At 41.5% G+C, this 25,166-nt stretch overlaps 2 protein-coding genes across 2 annotated transcripts in view; both read right to left on the bottom strand.

Moving 5' to 3' along the window:
* Window positions 1-6,286, bottom strand: part of LOC139831841 (uncharacterized) — a 6,445-nt gene extending 159 nt beyond the window's left edge. Inside the window, exons 1-12 of the mRNA XM_071821188.1 lie at window positions 5,923-6,286; window positions 5,247-5,778; window positions 5,038-5,172; window positions 4,451-4,539; window positions 4,258-4,347; window positions 4,088-4,159; window positions 3,172-3,883; window positions 2,625-2,849; window positions 2,236-2,336; window positions 1,838-2,108; window positions 1,622-1,739; window positions 7-952 (exon numbers count right to left, since the gene is read on the bottom strand). Coding sequence (XP_071677289.1) covers window positions 7-952; window positions 1,622-1,739; window positions 1,838-2,108; window positions 2,236-2,336; window positions 2,625-2,849; window positions 3,172-3,883; window positions 4,088-4,159; window positions 4,258-4,347; window positions 4,451-4,539; window positions 5,038-5,172; window positions 5,247-5,778; window positions 5,923-6,264 — 3,633 coding nt within the window. The 5' untranslated portion in view covers window positions 6,265-6,286. The remainder of the gene's footprint in view (window positions 1-6; window positions 953-1,621; window positions 1,740-1,837; window positions 2,109-2,235; window positions 2,337-2,624; window positions 2,850-3,171; window positions 3,884-4,087; window positions 4,160-4,257; window positions 4,348-4,450; window positions 4,540-5,037; window positions 5,173-5,246; window positions 5,779-5,922) is intronic.
* A 2,388-nt stretch (window positions 6,287-8,674) lies between these two features.
* LOC127302915 (protein PEROXIN-4) lies at window positions 8,675-11,912 on the bottom strand. Its single transcript, XM_051333639.2, has 6 exons — window positions 11,643-11,912; window positions 11,416-11,460; window positions 10,291-10,410; window positions 10,078-10,206; window positions 9,625-9,754; window positions 8,675-9,015 (listed from the first exon to the last, which is right to left on the bottom strand). Exons 2-6 carry the CDS (start codon window positions 11,419-11,421, stop codon window positions 8,927-8,929), a joined length of 474 nt encoding a protein of 157 aa, XP_051189599.1. The 5' UTR covers window positions 11,422-11,460; window positions 11,643-11,912; the 3' UTR covers window positions 8,675-8,926.
* Between the last annotated feature and the right edge of the window lie 13,254 nt (window positions 11,913-25,166).

Below are 25,166 nucleotides of genomic sequence, written 5' to 3'. Positions count from 1 at the left end.
TTCTGCGGGGATGTGAGGCCGTTTCACAGGCTTATTTCGTTGCATGGTAGTATATTTTCGTTTGATTTTTGACACCCTGCAAGAATCTGAACTAGCCGCATTCTGTGGTTGAGGGTCTCCATTTTGGGATGACTGCAAAGTAATTTTCCTAGTAGAATCATCTGATTCTGAATGTTCTGCAGCACACTCCAATCTTCTTGATTTCTTTGTTGCTTCAGAAAGTTGTTTCTTCTCATTTCCTTTGAGTGCACCTCCGTCAGAAATCTCATTACATTTTCTCTTTACTTTAGAAGTGTCCAAGTGAAACCTAGAGGAACTGTTTAGGGACTTTTCACAGCCTGTAATGGTAGGCACATAGCTTGAAGACGAACTCTTTTCAGTTCTCGATCCTTCATCAAACACAAGTTTTTCACGTTCAACGCCATATTTATCCACACATGAGGAAATATTGTTCCATTCAGGTGATACTGAAAACTTCGTAACCACAGCGCTGGAGGACCCAGAGGAGAAACCAGGCTTTAGTTGTTCTTTACATACTCTAGGACCTCTACAGGAGCCCTTTTTCTCATTTCCAGCTATATAAGGCCAGATGACCTTGGTCACTGATTCTTCTGATACATTCTTCAGTCTCTCCGATATAGGAATGCAAGGCTGGATTGTTGTTTTATTAGATACATCTTTCAAGGAAGATGTTTGATCATTGCTTGAGTATTGGCATCTTAACTTTTCACTCTCTCCTAATGTGCAGCATCTTGAAGGCAGTTGTGCATCATGCTTGGAATTTTGTACATTACTACCATTTTGGTCAATTCCGCCATTGCAGTGCTTTGCAAAGCCACAACCTGCCAAGCATTTTGGGACTACAGAGCAGCAACAGACTTCTGCTTCTTTCTTATTAAGTGCATCAAGCAGAGGGTATTTGGTCAAACTGTTCGTTGTATGTCCCATAGAACTGCAATGAATAAAAGAATGTGAAAGCAAAGCATGGAGGTAGCGGCACAAGCACATTTTTTGATAGTTATGAAATATATATGGCATACGGTAGAGAAAAGAACCACAAGTATATATTACATTTGTTCTGATCTGCTATAAGAAAAATAAGTGCAGGTAATCAAAGAATAAATAAAGAGTAACCGGAATAGGTGCACGCACAAAGAAGAATTAGTGTATTATAGAGAACTATATTAAAATAAATGAAAGAGTTGCATACATTTCTGAGTGGTAACACCTCTTCTCCATTAAGGAAAATGATATAATTGGTCGTAAAATGCAAAAAAAAAAGTGAAAAAGTGAGAAAGCATGATAAATAATGCATGCTATCATAGCCGGAAGGGGAAACGGAAGACATAGAGCCTCTGCACGTTCTGTTTCTAAATGATATAATCATGTGTGTGCGTGTGTAGTAAATATACAAGAAAAGGCAGGCCAACAAATGAACAGGTTAATCCGGTAATACCTAATCCAAGTTTTGCTCAGAGCAAAAGATATAGTACCAATAACACGAATACTCTGCTAAAATCACGATGGAAGTAAACTATTTGTCAATTATATAGTGAAGAATTCGTGATGCAATGTCGACAACCAGAACTTGGGAAAAGAAAAGGAATAGATAAAAAAATACCTTCTGTAATGAAGCCCATCAAGGGGGCATTCAAGGCAAGAGGACTGCAACATATGTTCTCTAGAACATAACGATGACCTTGGCATGAAAGTGGAGCATGTACAAAGTTTATCTAGCCCTGAATAAGTAAGAAAGTATACCACTGAAGCAAGACAAGGCAACATTCAACAGAAAACAAAAGGATCACAACGCAGCATTCCTTATGAAGAAACCCACCTGCAATGGCAGGTTTGTGGATTGGAGCACCATCATTAGAAAAATGAGGGTGGCCAAAGTCACCGGCTCTAAAACCAAGTTTAGAAACATCTTCTTGGCCTTTGTAACAGCATCGATGTATTGATTTTCCTGTTTGATCAATTCCAAAACTAGGTAGAAAATTCCTAGATGAAGAACAAGAAGTTGCACACTGGCAGATGATTTCAGAAACTCTCAAACTTTTGTGTGTGCATAAGTGATCTACACACTCAAAAGTACCGTGTCCCCTGGGCTGCACAAAATGGTTGGAGCATCAATATTTTTTTAAACATAAACAACCATGTCGGTGCTTGGTTATGGTGCTGGTGGTTACAGTTTACTTATGATGTGTTATGTGTGTAGATGCAAGACCAACTCACCAATTTATCAGGGAGACAGGGAGCCCCAGTCTCCACATGTGCATTCTGATGGGATATGCCCACACGATTGCAACTCCCGCAATTTGTAGGACACAAAACCCCTGCACAAATTTTGGAGATCCCAGCATTAGGTTGCCTAGGAAGCACATATGACCTGCAGTCACTATGTACTAAAGGTCCCTGACTATTTGCAAGAGGTGAAACGTTTGAAACATATCCACTGGGTGCCATTGAAAGAGATCCGCCAACTGAACTCCTTTTAGTATGAATACTGGTAGAGGCCAACTTGGAATTATTACCATTAACCCTCGGCTCAACTTGTCTACTTGCAATTTTTGAATGATTAGAACTATATGCACCATCCAAAGGCTTAGGAAGGTTATGCTCACTGTTGTTGAGAATATCATCAATGGCTTCACTATTTCTCTCAAGATGTGAAAGAAACACCGAGATAAATGAATTCTTGGCTGCATCATCTGTAAGCTTGCCACCTTCAGAACAACTGATGCCAGTAGCAACTTCGATTGATTGTTTGTTAATTCCTGTACCAAGAGGTAGTTTAGTATGCTCCCCTATACTTCTGTTGACCTTGATTGTTTGCCTTGGACAGGGATCTGCACCAAAAGGTTTATACTATTATGCGTTACCAAAGGGGGAAAACGCTCACATGCAATGCACATAAGGATCAAATCAGATGTTTCTTCTACGGTGTTCTGAAACATAGTAAATTACTTTGGTTATTCATCAATATTAATTTCTTGCCATGTCTATGAATTGCACACTTCAGCACTACCCAAAGTCCCAAAAAATCTTTGCATGGCTAAGCACACACGAAAGTACAGATGCCCGATTACTAGTTATTGCAGGTAGATTCCACCTTGAATGACAATTGACAGAAAATTGGTGAAAGAAGAGCATAATGAGAGACAAACTCACTTTGACTTATCAGTGGCAGATGTGACTGAGGTTTCTGAAAATCAATTGCTGTTGACTGCACGGACGGAAATAGGGAAGTCAGAGATTGATGATAAAATGATTGCCCAAGCTTCAATTCAGTGTTTGAAGCACTGCCCAAACTATCTTGGAGTATTTTGTCGGGGAAAGTAGGCCTTTGTACCCTACTATTGTAGCTCAAAACCCCTGCAGGTCTTGGAGCTGGATTGCGAAAAGAGACATCAAAGTTTTTCTCCAAAAGATTTGCATAATTATGTGCAAAATGATTTCCATCATAGTGTCCGCCCGTGCTTGCTGTAAAATATGGGCTTGAAGTTGGCCTGCTAAAATGGTTTAGGTTCACTGCATCAACCGTGTGTTTTTTAGCAAGCCCTAGATTTATTCCGGAACTCTGAGGTAAAGCATAATTCTTTGTAAAAGATGTGGACACATCAGCACTCCTGCAATATGTTTCATCTCGTTTATTCACCATCTTCTCAACAGTAGTGCACTCTCTACCCTTATTGTGCAGATCATTGGAGTAACTTGTTCTGTTCATAGGTCCAGTGCTTTTTCCATATCCACTGAATAACCCAACTTTTTCCATACTACTGTTTCCCGTACGGAGAGTTTTCAGCTTGTATCCCACTGGAGAATAATCTATACACATCCATTCTGGCCAGTCCCACTTAGTGTCAGTAACATATGCTCCAACCTAGATGAAAACAAAAGGGAGAAAATGTCATGGCAGTTCTGTGCACATGTTTGAAGTAAACGACTAAAGGTTGCTCATAACTATCATGAAATGCTGGACTGCATATCTGAGGAAAATATAAAAAAAAAAGCACTTATTTATTGCTGCTAAAGTGCATCATCGGTGACTAATCATTTTGTAATTCACATTGAAGTGTATGCTTACACCACAATCATTATTCCAACGCATGTTTGATTTGATTCCTCTGCATCCCTTAGGACACAGAATCACATGACACTGTGATACAACATAGCCCAGAAATTTTGCTGTTAATTCATGGTCGAGCCACACTTTAATTTATTTATTTGAACTGGATCCAATAATCTAATACTTACCCCTACACAGTATTTGAACCAATGTGCAATACTCATCCCATTTTCCATGAGGACAATTTCACCAGCCTTTTCAGCAGGCCCCCCTGCATGCTACATCAACAAATGTGCACTTCTATCAAATGGAAAAATTCCGCAAAGGCAGGCATATGGATGATTGAATACTCCAACAATTAGGACAACAATCCTGAAATACCTCACAGAACTTAGCTACAGACATCCTCAACTGATGACAGGAGCAAAGTATTCCAAAAAGCCCAGCTTCACCCATGAAGAACTCCCCACCTGTTTAAATGCCAATATAATTTCAGAAGAACTTTACTGAAACAAGAATATATGTTTAGCGCCACATTAATTTTGGCAGCAGGATCAAGAGATCGGAAAAAGTATCCAACTAATAATCGATCCCAGTTTTCTCATTTGCACTAAATTACTGCTAACCAAACGCTGATGTGGGGACATAGTGTTTAAAGATATCCCAGCTGTGAGTATTTAATCCTAATGCCTCTGTACCAGTATGAGTGCTCCATAAATTGGGAAACTTTTAGCTAGTTATCAAAGGACACCTTCTAAACTTCTTCATGGTGACCCGATGCAGTAATGCTGCGATCATTTGCTCTACAAGCAAACCGGAGATTTCCATTCGAGGCTGTACCAGATAGTACGCGGGGGGGGGGGGGGGGGGGGTAAAAATTGCTTACTCTAAACAATCAAGCCATTAAATTACTACCTCCCCTACGGCAAACCCGTAGTGAAATTAGGTTGCAGATCAGCTGAACCCACCTACATTCAGGCAGGAGACCCGGATACGATCCCCGGGAAGCGCAGGCTGGCGGGGCCGAGGGGGCGGTTTGGGTGCCAACTTCTGCATCGCGCGCGCACCTGGATCCTGGAACTGCACGGCGCCTTGGGACACTCCTGCGAATGAAATCGTCAGACTCACTACACCATGTTGACCGACATTAATCTCGCTGCAAGTTCCAGAACCATACCATCAACCCCTGAACCCGAGCCTTCTCCTGGCGAGGCGCCCTGCGCATTCGAGCTCTTGCTGCTCATGAACAGCGCCCCCAAGGGCGACTGCTGCCCGACGCTGCTGCCAGCCGACAGCCCGTGCCGCGGGTACCCGGGCGGCGGCGCCGCAGTGGAATGAGGGCGAGCGAGGTCGGTGGCGGCGCCGGCGGCATTGCTCGCGCTGGTGCCGTGGAGCAGGGCCTTGAGGTCCGCCACATGGCTGCTGGGATGGGGGTGGCTGTAGTGGGTCCCCCCGGGCGGGTGGGGCAGCGGCGGGGCGGTGGTCGGACCGGGTTTGGGCTTCGCGTTCGCGGTCTGCCCGGCGGAGAGTGAGCTCCACGGGTTTGGGTTCAGCAGGAATCGGTCCGGCGTTGGCGTTGGCGTCGTGCGGCTTGGCGTTGCCGCGGAGTTTGGCGGCGGTCGCTCCGGCCGCGGCGCGGGGTTTGGCGGCGATCTGTCCGCGGCGGCGGCGAGAGGACGCGGGTGGTACCGCGGGTTTGCGCCGTCCATCTGCATAGGAGCCGAGCGATAAACGGAATGTGAGTGAGTGAGGCAGTTAGCATCTCGTAAACCCCTGGCATTCCGCTAGCCCGAAAAAAATCCCCCATTTCGCCCGGAGCGAATGCGGGCGGGCGGCGGCCGCGTCGTGCGTACCTGTCTCGGCAGCGGCGGCGGCGAGAGGGCGGCGGAGGGTTGCTGCGGCGGGGGCGGCGGCGGGTGAGGAGGAGGAGACGGTGGCGGCCACCGCGCGGGCCACGCGCCGCCGTCCATGGCGCCGCGTGGGCGGGCCCCGGGGGAGGAGGAGGAGGAGCGCGCGGCGGCTGGGCGAGTGGCGGCTAGCGGACGGATGCGGCGCGGGTGGGAGGATCGAGGAGAGTGGTGGCAGTAATGGTGGTGCGGGGAGCAGAGGGCGCAGCGGAGCAGGGAGAGAGGGCGTGGCGAGTGGGGACGAAGCGCTTTTGGTGTCGACGAGTCAAGTCGGACGGGACGATCCATCAATGCCTCGTCTCCTTCCCTGTCTCCGAATCTAGTCCACTCGCCGGGTGGCGATTCCCCAGGGATCTTGAAGAATTATGACGTGTTTGGTTGGTGAACTGATCAACATTGGCTAAAAAAATAAACTACGAAAATTTATAATGGGACATTGGCATGCCAAAAAAGATTTCACCAACTTTTTCATCAAGCCAATAAATTGGTAAGGTATAGTACTCCAAAATAATTTTGATTTCCATGCTACCACATCTGGGAAGCTCGAAATGATGCCAGGAATGAGAAAGGGTTAATGCATCCAGCGCATATTGCAGGCAAGATTCGAGCTTATGTTGGTAATATTATTCGATTTTGCTGCAAAAGTAGTTCAGTTGACTGTGTGTGCCCTGTACTCCTCGTTGTGTTTGTGTTAATGTTGATGCGGTTATTTTACCTCATGAGAACCGGATGGGTGTGGGGGTGGTGATTCGGGACACAGATCAAAAAAATTCTCTTTTTTGTTTCTCGATGTATGTTTCGAATTTTGATCTGAAATTTTTAGGGGTTATCTTAATATGTGTTGTGAACATGCATGATTTTTTTCAGATTTTTTCGCAATGTTTAAATTTGGATTTAGGCCGCATGTCACACGGTGACATGCAAAAGGTGCATGTCACCTGATCTGTATCCGGTGATTCACGACCATGTAGGTCGATTCCAAGTGGCATGCTCTGATGGTTTTTATGGCATCGCTGCCTGAAATGGTCGAGAATGTGGCAACGAGAAGGACGCTGGCTTTTGCGAGAGGGAGCATGTCTATACTGATATTGTCTTGGCGTCAAACTATCTATCCACGGTCCAGCGCATCGATTCATCCAGTCAGGATCGATCAGTGGTGGATTCTCTTGTAACAGACATTAAAGTTGTGTTGAGGAGCTTCAATTCTTGAATGTTCGAACATTATGGTTGTAAGATGAAAAGGGTGGCGCATCTTTTAGCTCATATTTGTGAGAACTCCGTTTGTTTTTGTTTTGATGTAATCCTGAAACTTATCTGTGTTTTGATATTAATTAATCAATGAAGTGTTGATATTCTGTAAAAAAAAAGGGGTCTTTCGGTCCAGGGAGTGTTGAAGGGGACTAAAAGGAATTGGGGTAGATTAAATCCCTTGCAAGTTAAAATTCCCTCAAATACAGACCAATCCACTCTAATCCCACTGAGAGGAATAAGGGCACGTACAATGAGGTGATGTCAGCTTCCCTTAAGGATGCCATGTCAGATTTTTGCTTAGTTAGAGGAGAGAAATTAAGAGAGAGAAGGTTGTCTTCCCTTAGCTAAGGGATCATCTCTTACGAAATAAGGAGAGACTATTTTCTCCATTGTATCACATATGTCTTCCCTTAGCAATAAATTTCCTACCAAAATTTAATTATTAATATTAATTGCTAGAGATGGTCGTAATGATTTATATCTAATGTCTTAGGGAAGGCATGCCTTCTCTACCATTGTACATGCCCTAACAAAACATAGCCTAAGAGTGTGGCGTGATCATAGATTTATCCTTACATAACTTTTTTTAAGGAACACCAAACATTTCGAAATACATGGCTTAAGACCTAATGGCTGGTTGGAGCATGAAGATTAAGAAACGCAATAATTTTCTCATAATTTTCACCACACGTCGAGGGGTCAATTACTAGAAAATGGCATCATTGATGTTTCTAATGCAAGGGGATCAAAAACTTTTTTTCAATATAATTGGAATAGTTGGCCCTGAGGATCGGGCTCAGAGTTACTGGCTCACAACCTGTTGGTTGCCGGTGGATAGCTCGAGCTGTTATGGCGTGCTGGCCAGGATTTAGACCTAGAATCACCCCTTTCGGAGGCTTTCTTCCAACATAGGAAAATCGACCCAGAACGGATGGAATAGCTGATAAGTTTTCACAATAATAGCTACATGCATTTTAGTTGAGATTGTTGGATCATGCATTTGTTTTCCCTAACTTTCTACTCCATTTCAATTGAGATTATACATCTGATCGAGAGAAACGCCTTGCTCTATGTAGTAATGGTGTTCCCTAACTTTCTACTCCACTTCAGTTGAGATTATACATCTGATCGAGAGAAACGCCTAGCTCTATGTAGTAACCGTGCAATTTGTTTAGATATAAATCGTTACCCGTTAAGACTTGGTTGATTTTTGCAAGAATGTGCTTTACAATGTTCTATTTACTTATGATGCCTACATTGATTTATTTTCTTATGATGTCAGAGAACTATCTTGATATGACTTCGAATTTGTCACAACGGTTGCTTCACTCCGACTTATTGGTAGACTCAACTGGATTCTCTATTTTGTAACTTCTATATTTTGCATGCTTCGCAGATGCATCACCAGAACTCTTGGGGAGCCAGTATAATACAAACAGTAAGGGTCGAACCAACTGAAAGATGCAGCACTGGATCCATAGTACTACCAAATCTCTGTTAGAATTATTACATCATACAAATCAAGCATTTATGTTTTCATCGTTTTTAGCCCACAGTTGACATATATGCATAGACGAGGCCGGTAAGAAAACAGGCACGAGTTCATACAGAGAAATCAATGAGTTACACCTGACAATTTAGGAGTGATACATGAATCAGCCACCTCCACTGCTCCAGTTTACTTTTGCAACACTGCAAATTACTCTTTCTTTGGCATGGCAGCTAGCCTAGTATACATCCTCGCCATGGACTGGTAGCCTCTGATATCGCCTGAGCGCAGGAGGTTGCCTATGATTGCAGAAAAAAAAAGGTCAGAAACTGCATTATGATGCAATTAAATCAATATTATGACATGTTGCTATAAGCAGCATACAGAATTAGCAAAAAATGATTTTAGAAAATCTAAAACACTAGTGCTTTAAACATTAAGAGTTGTGCAAGCAGAATTATCACTTCCACTTTGTATGTGTTTAAACTCAGTACCGAGGGCAGACTAACAGTAAAGCTGACACCAAGCCACAGATTATTCATGTCATGGGCGTCATGTTAAGGCAATCATGAGGATAGTTTCTTAACATTTATCTCTGCATACTTAATATCCTTATATCAAATATAAAGGGGCTTTATTAGAGCAACGGCCTACCGGTACCTAAATTCCAAATGTTGCCTCGCATACCAGATGTGTTAAAAGTTGGTAATATTTTGAAACCTAATATCTACCACCTCAGTCTAGAGGCCAAATAGCCACATCATGAAGAAGCTGGATCCTTGAAGGCAACGATGTTTTCATGCATTATAGCTTGAGGTACAGTGAGAACATAAACACCAATCATCTCAGCAGCAGAAAATAATGAGTAATGCGGTAAGAAGGAATTCATGAGTATGATATGAAGCTACCTGAGTCACAGTTAAGTGGGCTATCCGCTTCCGGATGGGCCATCAAAGCAATAATGGCTCTGCAAACAGATTGTAGGGTCCACGCAGGGCTCCATGCATTCTTCAATATATCCAGGCATATTTCACCTGTCTAGAAACATAAACAATAAAAGGAAAATTGAGAAAACAGAAAATGCCGCATACTTTTGGGTTTTACAATAGGTAGGAGTACTGTGTTCGCACAAATGAGCGCATAGTGTCTTTATGTGGTGCAGGATATCTCAACAATATGAACAAAGCAAGGAATGGTATCAAACGAGATTGTATTTGCAGAACATGCATTCAGTTTGTCACGGGAAAATTCAATAAAAGGGACCAAGATCAGTATTTCACCTAACTGCGACAAGATCAAAAACTCAAATTCATATGCCTTAGAAAAAGAGTGTAACTGAAAGAAGGCAATGTAGAAGTAACCTTGAAGTGAACATTTGGGTGGAAAATTTTGGTCAGGAAGCGGACTTGTGGAGGCAGTAGAGGATACTGCTCAGGAATTGAGAATGCAAGTTGAAATACACCACCTTCAAAAGGCGTCTCCGATGGTCCCTAACAACATATACAGTAAGAACCAGCATCAGTATAAAGCTGATAATGCTTGTTCCTGCATCACCTTGAGGTAGAAATAAACACCTTGATTATAGCAGTCCACTTGAATATGTTGGAATCATCGCAGATTAATTGGATATCTGGGTCAGCTGACTTTTCTCGCTGCACCTCCTTGTACTCCTTGAAGAGCCGAGCCCTAGATGCCTATGGATAGAAGACACTTTCAGAGTGTTTGCATTGCATGCTTAAAAACCCAGAAGGTGGTTAACTGAGAACAACTGGAAGCACATAACATCCTCTAAACCAAGACACGATAGTTCTGATTGTTGCTGTTGAAATCGGTACTAAATTTGTTATATAAAGCAGCTGCATAGCCTGCCAAGTCTGTATCTAGTCACTAGGCAGCAATACCCTCTAGCCCTCTACCTAGCCAACTTATCCCTTGTAGCCCTGGCTAGTTGGTGATTGGACACAAGGTGCTGGTCTGCCAGTTGATTAGCGTGCCATCAGCCATGATAGACATAATCTTCCAAGTGATCACCACTAGCATTGTTAATGAAGTATAATCAAGTTAGATCATCCATGTCTTGGAAACATTCACAAGACTGTAAAATGAAGCGATTTACGGTGGCTAGAAAGACTGGCCAATCAGCGACCAACCCACTCCCTGTCCAATCAGGATATGTGATAGTAGTACTAAACATAGCATGGAGATATTATCGATACAGAAACAAACAAAAAAGTACATAAATTGGGGGTTTACGGATCCGGTTTTGCTGAAACTATCTTAAACTGTTAAGACCTTGTTTGGTACTAGTGTTTTAGTGGGAATTAGTGGGGATAATACGGTGACAGCAGAGATTCACCCAATACTCTAGCACCAAACATGTATTGGGGATAAGTGGGGATTTGAAGTTTGGAGCGGATTATCCTGGCTAATCCCCACTAAAACTCTAGTACCAAACAAGCCCTAAAGGTGTTCTAAGTCCCAAAAAAAAAAACAGAGCACTAATTTCGGCACCGTGTACTAACTAGAAATAACAAGGTTGGCAGCCAGGTTGAGGCCAACCCAGTTGTGAACACCCCTGGCCTAAACCATTCATTCAATGTGTCTAAATTCACCGCCTAACATACTTGGTCATGTCAAGTTACTACGTATGCAAGATATAAGCTACTGAATGCTGAAACTAGACTGTGGGTGCTGCTGACCTGCATCTTCCCTGCTTACTGGATGACCACGAGCCTGATCTGACCCTGTCAAACGCAACCAAACAGAGAGGAGAGGATGAATCAGAAAATTTCGACTATGATAATGGAGCTCAAAAGGGAAAACATCCTGTAACGCTAAGGAATCAGAATATTCTTTAGCGCGGGGGCGGGTGGATCTAGATGGGGCGCGCCCGGAGATCGCTGGAACCGAACAAGCAGGCTCTTACCTTGAGACACGATTGGGCAGAGATTCCGGGGCGGGGTGGAGACGGCCGGGAACGATCTATGGGGAAAAGGGGTGTTAGGGGAGCGGCGGGGCGGGGCGGGGTTGAGGCTTTGGCGGCTGTAGCTGGTGGTGAGGTGCGGCACGCCGGCGGTCGCCGGATTCAGAGCCGCCGCGGCTAGGGGTCGGATTGGTATGCGTCAGCCGGAGGAAAAGGGGAGAGAAACAGAGGTACGGCACGGACGGGGAAGAGGCACAGGACTGAACGAGTGGACAGTGAGGCTGGGTTCGCGTGATTTTATTCTTAATTTTAAAAAAAGCGTAGCAACAAAAGATGTATTAAAAAGCTACTTATAATTTTCCATATTTTTCTTCTTATAAAATACAATTTTGCCATTTTTTTAAATTTCTGAATGAGTTTACCGAAAGCATATCACGTGGCCATTGTTGATGCCGCCCATGATGTTATCGGAGACGACAGGTCAATCGAAGAAGTAGACGGACCGATGAAGAAAAAACACAAGCAACAGCGAGCAGTCGCGCCGAGACGCTAGCCAAAAACTTTATTGCCTGACTCACGGTGCAAGATCTCGACGGATGGTGTTTCAGAAACCTGCTCTTCGAACGGTCGTGCATGCAGTTCTCCGGATGGATAAAACTAGAGGATGGGTGATACGTCTCAAACGTATCTATAATTTCTTATGTTCCATGCTACTTTATTGATGATACCCACATGTTTTATACACACTTTATGTCATATTTATGCATTTTCCGGCACTAACCTATTGACAAGATGCCGAAGAGCCAGTTGTTGTTTTCTGCTGTTTTTGGTTTCAGAAATCATAGTAAGGAAATATTCTCGGAATTGGACGAAATCAACGCCCAGGGTCTTATTTTTCCACGAAGCTTCCAGAATACCGGAGGAGATACGAAGTGGGGCCACGAGGCGCCGCCACACTAGGGCCGCGCGGCCAGGGCTGGGGCCGCGCCGCCCTGGCGTGTGGGGCCCTCGTGACGCCCCCTGACCTACCCTTCCGCCTACTTAAAGCCTTCGTCGCGAAAACCCCAGTACCGAGAGCCACGATACGGAAAACCTTCCAGAGACGCCGCCGCCGCCAATCCCATCTCGGGGGATTCAGGAGATCGCCTCCGGCACCCTGCCGGAGAGGGGAATCATCTCCCGGAGGACTCTTCATCGCCATGATCGCCTCCGGATTGATGTGTGAGTAGTTCACCCCTGGACTATGGGTCCATAGCAGTAGCTAGATGGTCGTCTTCTCCTCATTGTGCTATCATTGTTAGATCTTGTGAGCTGCCTATCATGATCAAGATCATCTATTTGTAATGCTACATATTGCATTTGTTGGGATCCGATGAATATGGAATACTATGTTATGTTGATTATCAATCTATCATATATGTGCTGTTTAAGATCTTGCATGCTCTCCGTTGCTAGTAGAGGCTCTGGCCAAGTCGTTACTTGTAACTCCAAGAGGGAGTATTTATGCTCGATAGTGGGTTCATGCCTCCATTAAATGCAGGACGATGTGAGAAAGTTCTAAGGTTGTGGATGTGATGTTGCCACTAGGGATAAAACATCAATACTTTGTCTAAGGATATTTGTGTTGATTACATTACGCACCATACTTAATGCAATTGTTTATTGATTGCAACTTAATACTGGAAGGGGTGCGGACGCTAACCTGAAGGTGGACTTTTTAGGCTTAGATGCATGCTGGATAGCAGTCTATGTACTTTGTCGTAATGTCCAATTGAATTTCACACTACTCATCATAACATGTATGTGCATTGTCATGCCATCTTTATTTGTCAATTGCCCAACTGTAATTTGTTCACCCAACATGCTTATTCTTGTCGGAGAGACACCACTAGTGAATTGTGGATCTCGGTCCATTCTTTTACATCGAATACAATCTACTACAAACATTGTTCTACTGTTCTTTGCAAACATCATCATCCACACTATACATCTAATCCTTTGTTACAACAAGCCGGTGAGATTGACAACCTCACTGTTAAGTTGGGGCAAAGTATTTTGGTTGTATTGTGTAGGTTTCACGTTGGCGTCGGAATCCCTGGTGTTGCGCCGCAATACACTCCGCCACCATCAACCTTCAACGTGATTCTTGACTCCTACTGGTTCGATAACCTTGGTTTCTTTCTGAGGGAAAACTCGCCGCTGTACGCATCACACCTTCCTCTTGGGGTTTCCAACGGACGTGTGCTTTACCGTCACAAGCAGCGCTTTTTCTGGCGTCGTTGCCGGGGAGATCAAGACACGCTGCAAGGGGAGTCTCCACTTCCAATCTCTTTACTTTGTTTTTGTCTTGCTTTATTTTATTTACTGCTTTGTTTGCTGCATTATATCAAAATACAAAAAAATTTGTTACTTGCATTTACTTTATTTACTATCTTGTTTGCGTTCTCTATATTAAAAAACACAAAAAAATAGTTACTTGTTTTTACTTTATCTAGTTACTTTATTTACTATTGCTAAAATGGGTACTCCTGAAAATACTAAGTTGTGTGACTTCGCTAGCACAAATAATAATGATTTCTTATGCACACCTATTGCTCCACCTGCTACTACAGCAGAATTTTTTGAAATTAAACCTGCTTTACTGAATCTTGTTATGAGAGAGCAATTTTCTGGTGTTAGTTCTGATGATGCTGCTGCACATCTTAATAATTTTGTTGAACTTTGTGAAATGCAAAAGTATAAGGATGTAGATGGTGACATTATAAAATTAAAATTGTTTCCTTTCTCCTTAAGAGGAAGAGCTAAAGATTGGTTGCTATCTTTGCCTAAGAATAGTATTGATTCATGGACTAAATGTAAGGATGCTTTCATTGGTAGATATTATCCTCCTGCTAAAATTATATCTTTAAGAAGTAGCATAATGAATTTTAAGCAATTGGATAATGAGCATGTTGCTCAAGCATGGGAAAGAATGAAATCTTTGGTTAAAAATTGCCCTACCCATGGACTGACTACTTAGATGATCATCCAAACCTTTTATGCAGGATTGAATTTTTCTTCGCGGAACCTATTGGATTCAGCTGCTGGAGGTACTTTTATGTCCATCACTCTAGGCGCCGCAACAAAGCTTCTTGATAATATGACAATTAATTACTCTGGATGGCACACGGAAAGGGCTCCACAAGGTAAGAAGGTAAATTCTGTCGAAGAAACCTCCTCCTTGAGTGATAAGATTGATGCTATTATGTCTATGTTTGTGAATGGTAGATCTAATGTTGATCCTAATAATGTTCCGTTAGCTTCATTGGTTGCTCAAGAAGAACATGTTGATGTGAAATTCATTAAAAATAATAATTTCAACAACAATGCTTATCGGAACAATTCTAGTAACAACTATAGGCCATATCCTTCTCATAATAGTAATGGTTATGGTAATTCTTACAACAATAATAGGAATGCACCCTCTGATCTTGAAGTCATGCTTAAAGAATTTATTAGTACACAAACCGCTTTTAACAAATCTGTTGAAGAAAAGCTTGGTAAAATTGATATTCTTGCTTCTAAAGTCGATAGTCTTGCTGCTGATGTTGATCTTTTAAATCAAAAGTTATGCCTAATGAAAATAAAGATATTAAGTCATTTGCTACAGCAAATGCCATCCAAGTTCGAATTAATGAGAATATTAGATTGATGACCGAATTGCGTGCTAGGTGGGAAAAAGAAGAAAATGCTAAAGATGATAATGTAGCTAAAGTCTGGACTATTACCACCGCTAGTAATGTTGATGCTTCACATGTTGCTACACCTCCTACTATCAATGGTAAAATAATTGGTGTTGGCAATGTTTCTACTCCTATTGCAAAGCGTGAAAAAGCGCACAAAGCTGCTAAAGCTATTGAATCGCTTGTGATAAAACTGCTGAAATTTTTCAAAATATTGGGGATAATGATCCCATTGCTTTAGATCATAATGGTTTAGATTTTTATGATTGTGACATCTCTGAAGTTATAAAGTTCTTACAAAAACTTGCTAAAAGTCCTAATGCTAGTGCTATAAATTTGGCCTTTACAAAACATATTACAAATGCTCTCATAAAAGCTAGAGAAGATAAATTAAAACTTGAGACTTCTATTCCTAGGAAATTAGAAGATTGTTGGGAGCCCATCATTAAGATGAAGGTCAATGATTTTGATTGTAATGCTTTATGTGATCTTGGTGCAAGTATTTCCGTTATGCCTAAGAAAATCTATAATATGCTTGACTTGCCACCATTGAAAAATTGTTATTTGGATGTTAATCTTGCTGATAATTCTACAAAGAAACCTTTGGGGAGGATTGATAATATTCGCATTACAGTTAACAATAACCTTGTCCCCGTTGATTTTGTTGTCTTGGATATTGAATGCAATGCATCTTGTCCCATTATTTTGGGAAGACCTTTTCTTCGAACTGTTGGTGCTATTATTGATATGAAGGAAGGTAATATTAAATATCAATTTCCTCTCAAGAAAGGTATGGAACACCTCCCTGGAAAGAGAATGAAGTTACCTTTTGATTCTATCATTAGAACAAATTATGATGTTGATGATTCGTCTCTTGATAATACTTGATACACACTTTTTGCGCCTAGCTGAAAGGCGTTAAAGAAAAGCGCTTATGGGAGACAACCCATGATTTTACTTCTGCACTTTTGTTTTATATTTGAGTCTTTGAAGTTGTTACTACTGTAGCAACCTCTCCTTATCTTTATTTTGTTGCATTGTTGTGTCAAGTAAAGTCTTTGATAGTAAGGTTCATACTAGATTTGGATTACTGCGCAGAAACAGATTTCTTGCTGTCACGAATTTGGGCAGTGTTCTCTGTAGGTAACTCAGAAAAATCTGCCAATTTACGTGAGTGATACTCAGATATGTACGCAACTTTCATTCAATTTGAGCATTTTCATTTGAGCAAGTCTGGTGCCCCAGAAAAATTCGTCTTTACAGACTGTTCTGTTTTGACAGATTCTGCCTTTTATTTCGCATTGCCTGTTTTGCTATGTTTGATGGATTTCTTTATTCCATTAACTTTCAGTAGCTTTGTGCAATGTCCAGAAGTGTTAAGAATGATTATGTCACCTCTGAACATGTGAATTTTTGATTATGCACTAACCCTCTAATGAGTTTGTTTTGAGTTTGGTGTGGAGGAAGTTTTCAAGGATCAAGAGAGGAGGATGATACAATATGATCAAGGAGAGTGAAAGCTCTAAGCTTGGGGATGCCCCCGTGGTTCACCCCTGCATATTTCAAGAAGACTCAAGCATCTAAGCTTGGGGATGCCCAAGGCATCCCCTTCTTCATCGACAAATTATCAGGTTCCTCTAGTGAAACTATATTTTTATTCCGTCACATCTTATGTGCTTTACTTGGAGCGTCTTTATGTTCTTGTTTTTGTTTTGATTGAATAAATTGGATCCTAGCATTCATTGTGTGGTAGAGAGACACGCTCCGCTGTTGCATATGAATACATATGTTCTTAGCTTTATCCTTAATGTTCATGGCGAAGGTTGAAACTGCTTCGTTAATTGTTATATGATTGGAAACAGAAAATGCTACATATGGTAATTGGTATAATGTCTTGAATAATTTGATACTTGGCAATTGTTGTGCTCATGTTTAAGCTCTTGCATCATATACTTTGCACCTATTAGTGAAGAAATACTGTAGAGCTTGTTAAAATTTGGTTTGCATGATTGGTCTCTCTAAAGTCTAGATATTTTCTGGTAAGGGTTTGAGCAACAAGGAGGACAGTGTAGAGTCTTATAATGCTTACAATATGTTTTTATGTGAGTTTTGCTGTATCGGTTCATACTTGTGTTTGCTTCAAACAACCTTGCTGGCCTAAGCCTTGTATTGAGAGGGAATACTTCTCGTGCATCCAAATCCTTGAGCCAAAAACTATGTCATTTGTGTCCACCATACCTACTTACTACATGGTATTTCTCTGCCATTCCAAAGTAAATTGCTTGAGTGCTACCTTTAAAATTCCATTCTTTGTCTTTGCAATATATAGCTCATGGGAAAATAGCCTTAAAACTATTGTGGTATTGAATATGTACTTATGTATCTTATTTCTTATAAGTTGCTTGTTGTGCGATAACCATGTTCCTAGGGACGCCATCAATTATTTCACCTTTGTTGAATATCATGTGAGTTGCTATGCATGTTAGTCTTGTCTGAAGTAAGGGCGATTTATCATGAGTTGAATGGTTTGAGCATGCATATTGTTAGAGAAGAACATTGGGCCGCTAACTGAAGCCATGATCCATGGTGGAAGTTTCAGTTTGGACAACAATCTTCAATCTCTTATGAGAATATTATCTGTTGTTGAATGCTTATGCATTAAAGAGGAGTCCATTATCTGTTGTCTATGTTGTCCCGGTATGGATGTCTAAGTTGAGAATAATCAAAAGCGAGAAATCCAATGCGAGCTTTCTCCTTAGACCTTTGTACAGGCGGCATAGAGGTACCCATTTGTGATACTTGGTTAAAACATATGTATTGCAATGATAATCCAGGTAATCCGAGCTAATTAGGACAAGGTGCGGGCACTATTGGCATACTATGCATGAGGCTTGCAACTTATAAGATATCTTATACATAACACATATGCTTTATTACTACCATTGACAAAATTGTTTCTTGTTTTTTCAAAATAAAAGCTCTAGCACAAATATAGCAATCCATGCTTCCCTCTGCGAAGAGCCTTTCTTCTACTTTTATGTTGAGTCAGTTTACCTATTTCCTTCCATCTCAGAAGCAAACACTTGTGTTAATGATAACCCACAAGTATAGGGGATCGCAGCAGTCTTCGCGGGTAGTATAATCCAATTTATTGATTCGACACAAGGGGAGACAAAGAACACTTGGAAGCCTTAACAGCGGAGTTGTCAATTCAGCTGCACCTGGAAACAGACTTGCTCGCAAGGGTTTATCAGTAGTAACAGTTTTATAGCAGTAGCAGTAGTGAAATAACAGCAGAGTAATGAGACAGCAGTAGTGATTATAGTAAACAGCAGGATTAAAATACTGTAGGCACGGGGACGGATAACGGGCGTTGCATGGATGAGAGAAACTCATGTAACAATCATAGCAGGGCATTTGCAGATAATAATAAAACGGTGTCCAAGTACAAAGCAATCAATAGGCATGTGTTCCAATTATAGTCGTACGTGCTCGCAATGAGAAACTTGCACAACATCTTTTGTCCTACCAGCCGGTGGCAGCCGGGCCTCAAGGGAATCTACTGGATATTAAGGTACTCCTTTTAATAGAGTACCGGAGCAAAGCATTAACACTCCGTGAACACATGTGATCCTCACATCACTACCACCCCCTCCGGTTGTCCCGATTTCTGTCACTTCGGGGCCATCGGTTCCGGACAGCGACATGTGTATACAACTTGCAGGTAAGATCATAAAACAATGAATATCATGATGAAACAATAACATGTTCAGATCTGAGATCATGGCACTCGGGCCCTAGTGACAAGCATTAAGCATAACAAGTTGCAACAATATCATCAAAGTACCAATTACGGACACTAGGCACTATGCCCTAACAATCTTATGCTATTACATGACCAATCTCATCCAATCCCTACCATCCCCTTCGGCCTACAGCGGGGGAATTACTCACACATGGATGGGGGAAGCATGGCTGGTTGATGGAGAGGCGTCGGTGGTGGTGATGGCGATGATCTCCTCCAATTCCCCGTCCTGGCGGAGTGCTAGAACGGAGACTTCTGGCTCCCGAGACGGAGTTTCGCGATGTGGCGGCGTTCTGGAGGCTTTCTGGCGACTTCGACTTCTCCCCGTGCGTTTTTAGGTCGAAGGCATTATATAGTCCGAAGGAGGGCGTCGGAGGCCGGCCGAGGGGGCCACACCATAGGGCCGCGCGGGCCCCCCCTAGGCCGCGCCGCCTTATGGTGTGGGGCCCTCGGGCCTCCACCTTACTCGTCCTTCTGGCTCCGTCAGTATTCTGGGAAAATAGGGCCTTCTGCATAAATTCCGAGGATTTTCCCGAAAGTTGGATTTCTGCACAAAAACGAAACACCAGAACAGTTCTGCTGAAAACAGCGTTAATCCGTGTTAGTTGTATCCAAAATACACAAATTAGAGGCAAAACAATAGCAAAAGTGTTCGGGAAAGTAGATACGTTTTGGACGTATCAACTCCCCCCAAGCTTAGCTTATTGCTTGTCCTCAAGCAATTCAGTTAACAACTGAGCAATAAAAGAACTTTCACGAACACATTTGCTCATATGATGTATATATTCTCATGCTATGGCTAATACTTAAGCAGTTCATAATGAGATACATGCAAATAAAATCATCTAACAGCTATGTCAATCATGGAGAGGTACCAACAATTAATCATAAGCATCATGAATCATGTATATAAGCAGGATTGCAATGTTCATAAGAGAGTATGATAGAGTGGTATCTCGCTTGCCCGTATTTGATCGGCAAAACATAAATGCCCAGGCACCTCTGGAGTTCATAGAAAGACTAGAAGTAGTGATTGTCAAAGATAAAAGCATCAAAGTTATACCACAATCAATCATATTTTGAGACAAGCATATTATACTAAGAATGACAGTTGTGCTCTCAAGATAGTGCTCAAAGAAATAATGGAGACACAACATAAAAGTAAAAGATTGACCCTTCGCAGAGGGAACCAGGGATTAACATGCGCTAGAGCTTTTCATTTTTGAAATCAGGAGTAAAATTATTTTGAGAGGTGTTTGTTGTTGTCAATGAATGGTAATGGGTACACCAACTACCTCGCCAACCGGACTCCCAAGAGCGGCTCCCATGAATTATTTGCATATTTATGTGGCACTCCTTCCAACCTTTCTTACACAAACCATGGCTAACTGAATCCTCGGGTGCCTGCCAACAATCACATACCATGAAGGAGTGCCTTTTTATTTTAGTTTTATTATGATGATGACACTCCCCCCAACCTTTGCTTACACAAGCCATGGCTAACCGAATCCTTCGGGTGCCGTCCAACAATCACAAACCGTGGAGGAGTGTCTATTTAAGTTAATTAATTTGGGACTGGGAATCCCATTGCCAGCTCTTTTTGCAAAATTATTGGATAAGCGGATGTGCCACTAGTCCATGTGAGAGTCCGTCAAAAGTAAATGACAAGGTTGAAAGCTAAACACCACATACTTCCTCATGAGCTATGAAACATAAACACAAATTGAGAAGCATTTTGAAAGTTTTAAAGGTAGCGCATGAGAATTTACTTGGAATGGTTTGAAATGCCATGCATAGGTATTTATGGTGGACACTTTGGAACAACTTGGTTTTCAGGTGTTTGGAAGCACGAGCAGCGTTCCCGCTCAGTACAAGTGAAGGCTAGCAATAGACTAGGGAGCGACAAATCAAGAGAGCGATGCTTGTCATAATCATGCTTGCGGCAAAATAAATTAACGGAGGCATAAAAGTGATACAAGAACTCTGAAGCAATATAAATCATCGAGGCTTAATTGACTTTTGTCCAGTCATATGCATGCGAGAGCATGTGCCAAGTCGATATAAATGAATTATTCAGAGGAGGATACCACAATGCCATACCTACTTATGAATAAAACAATGCAAGCAAACATCCATGACATGCTACTCATATTAATAGATTGGAGCTAAACATGAGAGATCATAAACTACTAGACTTTCTCAAATAACATATACCTCACATGAACCAACTAAGCATGCTCACATGGATGAGTATATGTACAAAAATGAAAACAAATAGAGTTCATACCAGCCTCTCACCACAATCCAATTGTCGTAGATCGTCATTATTGCCTTTCACTTGTGCAGCTTGGATAATATGAAATGAAAACCACGCTCCAGCCACCGAAGACCATTGAACTCATAATGAACTTTACAAACCAAAGAAGAACAGCAAATATTTTTGGTGTTTTCGAATTGGAAACAAGAACAAAAGAAACAAGCAGACAAAGCAAAATCTTTTTGGGTTTTCTTGTAGTAAACTAGCAATAGCAAATAAAGCGAAACAAATGCAAGAAATCAAAACAAACAAATGGTGAAGAGAAACAACAGAAATATTTTTGGTCTTTTTGTGTTTTAGGAAGGAAACAAAGCAAAAACAAGAAATGGCAAACTAGAAGACTCACATAAACCCAAAACAGCAGAAATTCGTCAAACTTGACAGCAGTATAGTACCCGATTTTTAATAAATTCTTCCACTGCTCAAATCGAAAAGTGTTCAACTAATGAAAGTTAGATAACAACCTGGGGAACATGCACAAAAATTGGATTTGCAAAATACTGTTCTGGCTATATTTGAGAATTTTTTCGGTAACAGTCCAGAATCTGTTTTCAGGCAGCACTTCCCCAAATATCATCTTCCTCTCATTAGAAAACCACTCAAACAAACAAAACAAGTGTATACAAGTATCCAGCAATCATAATATGCAAAGAATGAGTGATGCCGGTATACCTCCCCCCAAGCTTAGGCTTTTGGCCTAAGTGGAGTTCAATCCCATCGAGGGTCGCTGTTCTTCGCCGGTGGATAATGCATGGCGTAGTCATAGTAAAGTTCCTGTGCATAAGAAAAGCGTGGAGGCTCCACATGCCCAACATGTTGATGCGAAGAACTTGCTGCATCGGATGATGAGTCGAGGTGTTCCTCGGCCTCCTCCGTGTTGTCTCTTGCATGATGGCCTCCTCCCTCTATGTGTGCATTCAGTGCACCTTCTGTGACCGACCAATCTTCCCTGGAATCAAGGTTAAACAGAACAGGCGCAGGCAATCTTACTAGTTTCTCAGTTTTCTTAGTTATTCTCCAGACTTTCTTATAAAATATCATCTTGTAAAACAGGTTACCCAAGTTGGAGGAGTCAGAAACAAATTCATGTCTAATCATAGAGACTATGTCAAGTTTTTCTATGGAAAGTGGAATATCAAGATGATGAGGTTCTACATTATGCAAAGCTAGTAAACGAGAGGCGATGAGACCTCCACAAATTCCACCTTTCTCACGGTTAGTAGCAAGTCTACAAGCTATCAATGCTCCCAAATTATAAGTCCTACTACCTTGCAGTGCCGCAGCTAGAAAAGCTAAATCCGGGATAGATAGTTTACCACCAATCCTTCTAGCAAGAACGCATTTAGTAATGAAATAGGCGAAGTAGTGGATAGCCGGGAGCTGAATGCTAGTGATTTTACCACTATCCTCTGAAAAACTCCTTCCATAACAAATCATCTTGAAGAGGCTTAAGAGTTCTTGCGGCGATCCCCTTATCTTCTCGCATGATCCCCATTGCGGTACTCTAATTGCTGCACAAAAATCACTGAATGGCAAGTTGACAGTTTTATTATAAATCTTATATTGAACCATGGGGTTAGATCGCGACCAATTGAACTTAAAGTCCTGCAAAACAGACATAGTTAGTTTTGCATATTGGCTTGGTTCTCCATCAACAAAATCACTCAGCCCTGCACGAGAAATTAGACTTTGAACATCTTCCAATATTCCTGCGCTTCTCATGAAATCCGCGCATGGGTAGTAAGAGGGGTATACTCCCTCTTCACGGTTCACTCTCATAACTTGTTGGACCTCCAATTCTTGTTGGTTAAGTTGATATCTATTCCACTCCATTTTCTGAAATTTTCAACAAACAATATAAAATTTGATTTGGTGACATATAATCAAGGGGAACTACTATAGGAACTTGCTAGAGTGCTAATCATGCATCAAAACTAGTTTATACAACTTAGAACAAGCATGCAAGCTCACTAAACATGTTACCTACAGCAGCAAAATATTCAAGATATACTCAACCAAACAAAATTCTACTTGGATAGGCGGAGGAGTCACATACCGGAGAGCAAGTGTGCCAAATTTCAGACAGAAATCTGGGCTGAGCAAAGAGATCGAAAAATCCTGAGCTCTTGAGAAAAAACGCGAGCGAGAGAAAGCTGGTTCAAGTTTTTTCGGGAGAGAGAAGATGCTGGGAGAAAGAGATGAAATAGTGGGGCAAGGAGGGGCCCACACCACAGGGTGGCGCGCCCCCCTCTTTGGCCGCGCCGGCTGGTGGTGTGGCACCCTGGGGTGCCCCACAGGTCATCCTCTGGTCCTCCCAGGTGCCTCTTCGAAAAATAGGACCAACGGTATAATTTTTGTGAATTTTTGAAAACTTTGAAAAATGCACATTTCTGGGTATTAAGTTTATTATTACTGGCCAGGAAATATTTTGAAAACTCTAATTAACTAAGGAACTTTGCAAATCAAAAGTGCTACAGCAAGTAAGACAAGTGGAGGAAGAAAGGGATGTTGTTTACCTCCTCTATGCATATAAAAGGTATTCGTTGACAAGGTTGATCAAGTCTTGCCACCGAATAATTTTTACATAGCATATGAAGAAATAAACCTCAAATCAATCATGTTACCTTGAATTGTATTGATATGGATCCAATCATAAGATTTTGATAACCTTCTTTAGGCTCATATATAGGACAATCGATAGTTCCAACTTTGATAGTTCTCACATTAGAAATAGTATTGACTCCACATACTTTATCAATCTTCTTGGGGAAATAGACCGTATGCTCTTTATCATCAACATTGAAAGTAACCTTTCCTTTATTGCAATCAATAACAGCCCCTGCGGTGTTAAGAAAAGGTCTCCCAAGAATAATAGACATATTATCATCTTCAGGCATTTCCAACACAACAAAATCAGTTAATATCAAGCAGTTAGTAGTAACTTGAACAGGAACATCCTCACATATACCAACAGGAATAGCAGTAGATTTATCAGCCATTTGCAAAGATATATCAGTAGGTATCAACTTATCTAGATAAAGTCTCTTATAAAGAGAAAAAGGCATAACACTAACACCGGCTCCCAAGTCACATAGAGCAGTTTTAACATAATTATTCTTGATAGAACAAGGAATAGTAGGTATACCTGAGTCGCCCAATTTCTTCGGAACCTTGCCATTGAAAGAGTAATTAGCAAGCATAGTGGAAATTTCCTCATTGGGGATTTTCCTCTTGTTAGTAACAATATCTTTCATATACTTTGAATAAGGAGGCAATTTAATAGCATCAGTCAAAGGGATTTGCAAGAATAAAGGTTTCATCCAATCGCAAAATTTATTATAGTGTTCTTCTTCCTTTGATCTTAATTTCTTAGCAGGAAAAGGCATTTGCTTTTGCACCCAAGGTTCTCTTTCATTACCATGTTTCTTAGCAATAAAATCTTCTTTAGTATACTTTTTATTTTTAGCATGCTTTTCAGGTTCATCTTCTACCTCTTCTTTATCAGAAGCATCATTCTTATCATTATCATTATCATTATCATTATCATTATCATTATCATGTTCATTACCACTTTCAGTTTCAGCATCGGAAATAGAAATACTATTAGGATCATTAACAGGTTCAGAGGATTCTGCAACATTTTTATGTTTCTTCTTCTTTTTCTTCTTAGAATGAGCACTAGG

The sequence above is a fragment of the Lolium perenne genome, chromosome 5 (genome assembly GCF_019359855.2).
Source record: "Lolium perenne isolate Kyuss_39 chromosome 5, Kyuss_2.0, whole genome shotgun sequence".
Lineage (NCBI taxonomy): Eukaryota > Viridiplantae > Streptophyta > Magnoliopsida > Poales > Poaceae > Lolium > Lolium perenne.
The sequence above is the reverse complement of the archived record's forward strand: the minus strand, read 5'-3'. Positions and strand labels throughout refer to the sequence as shown.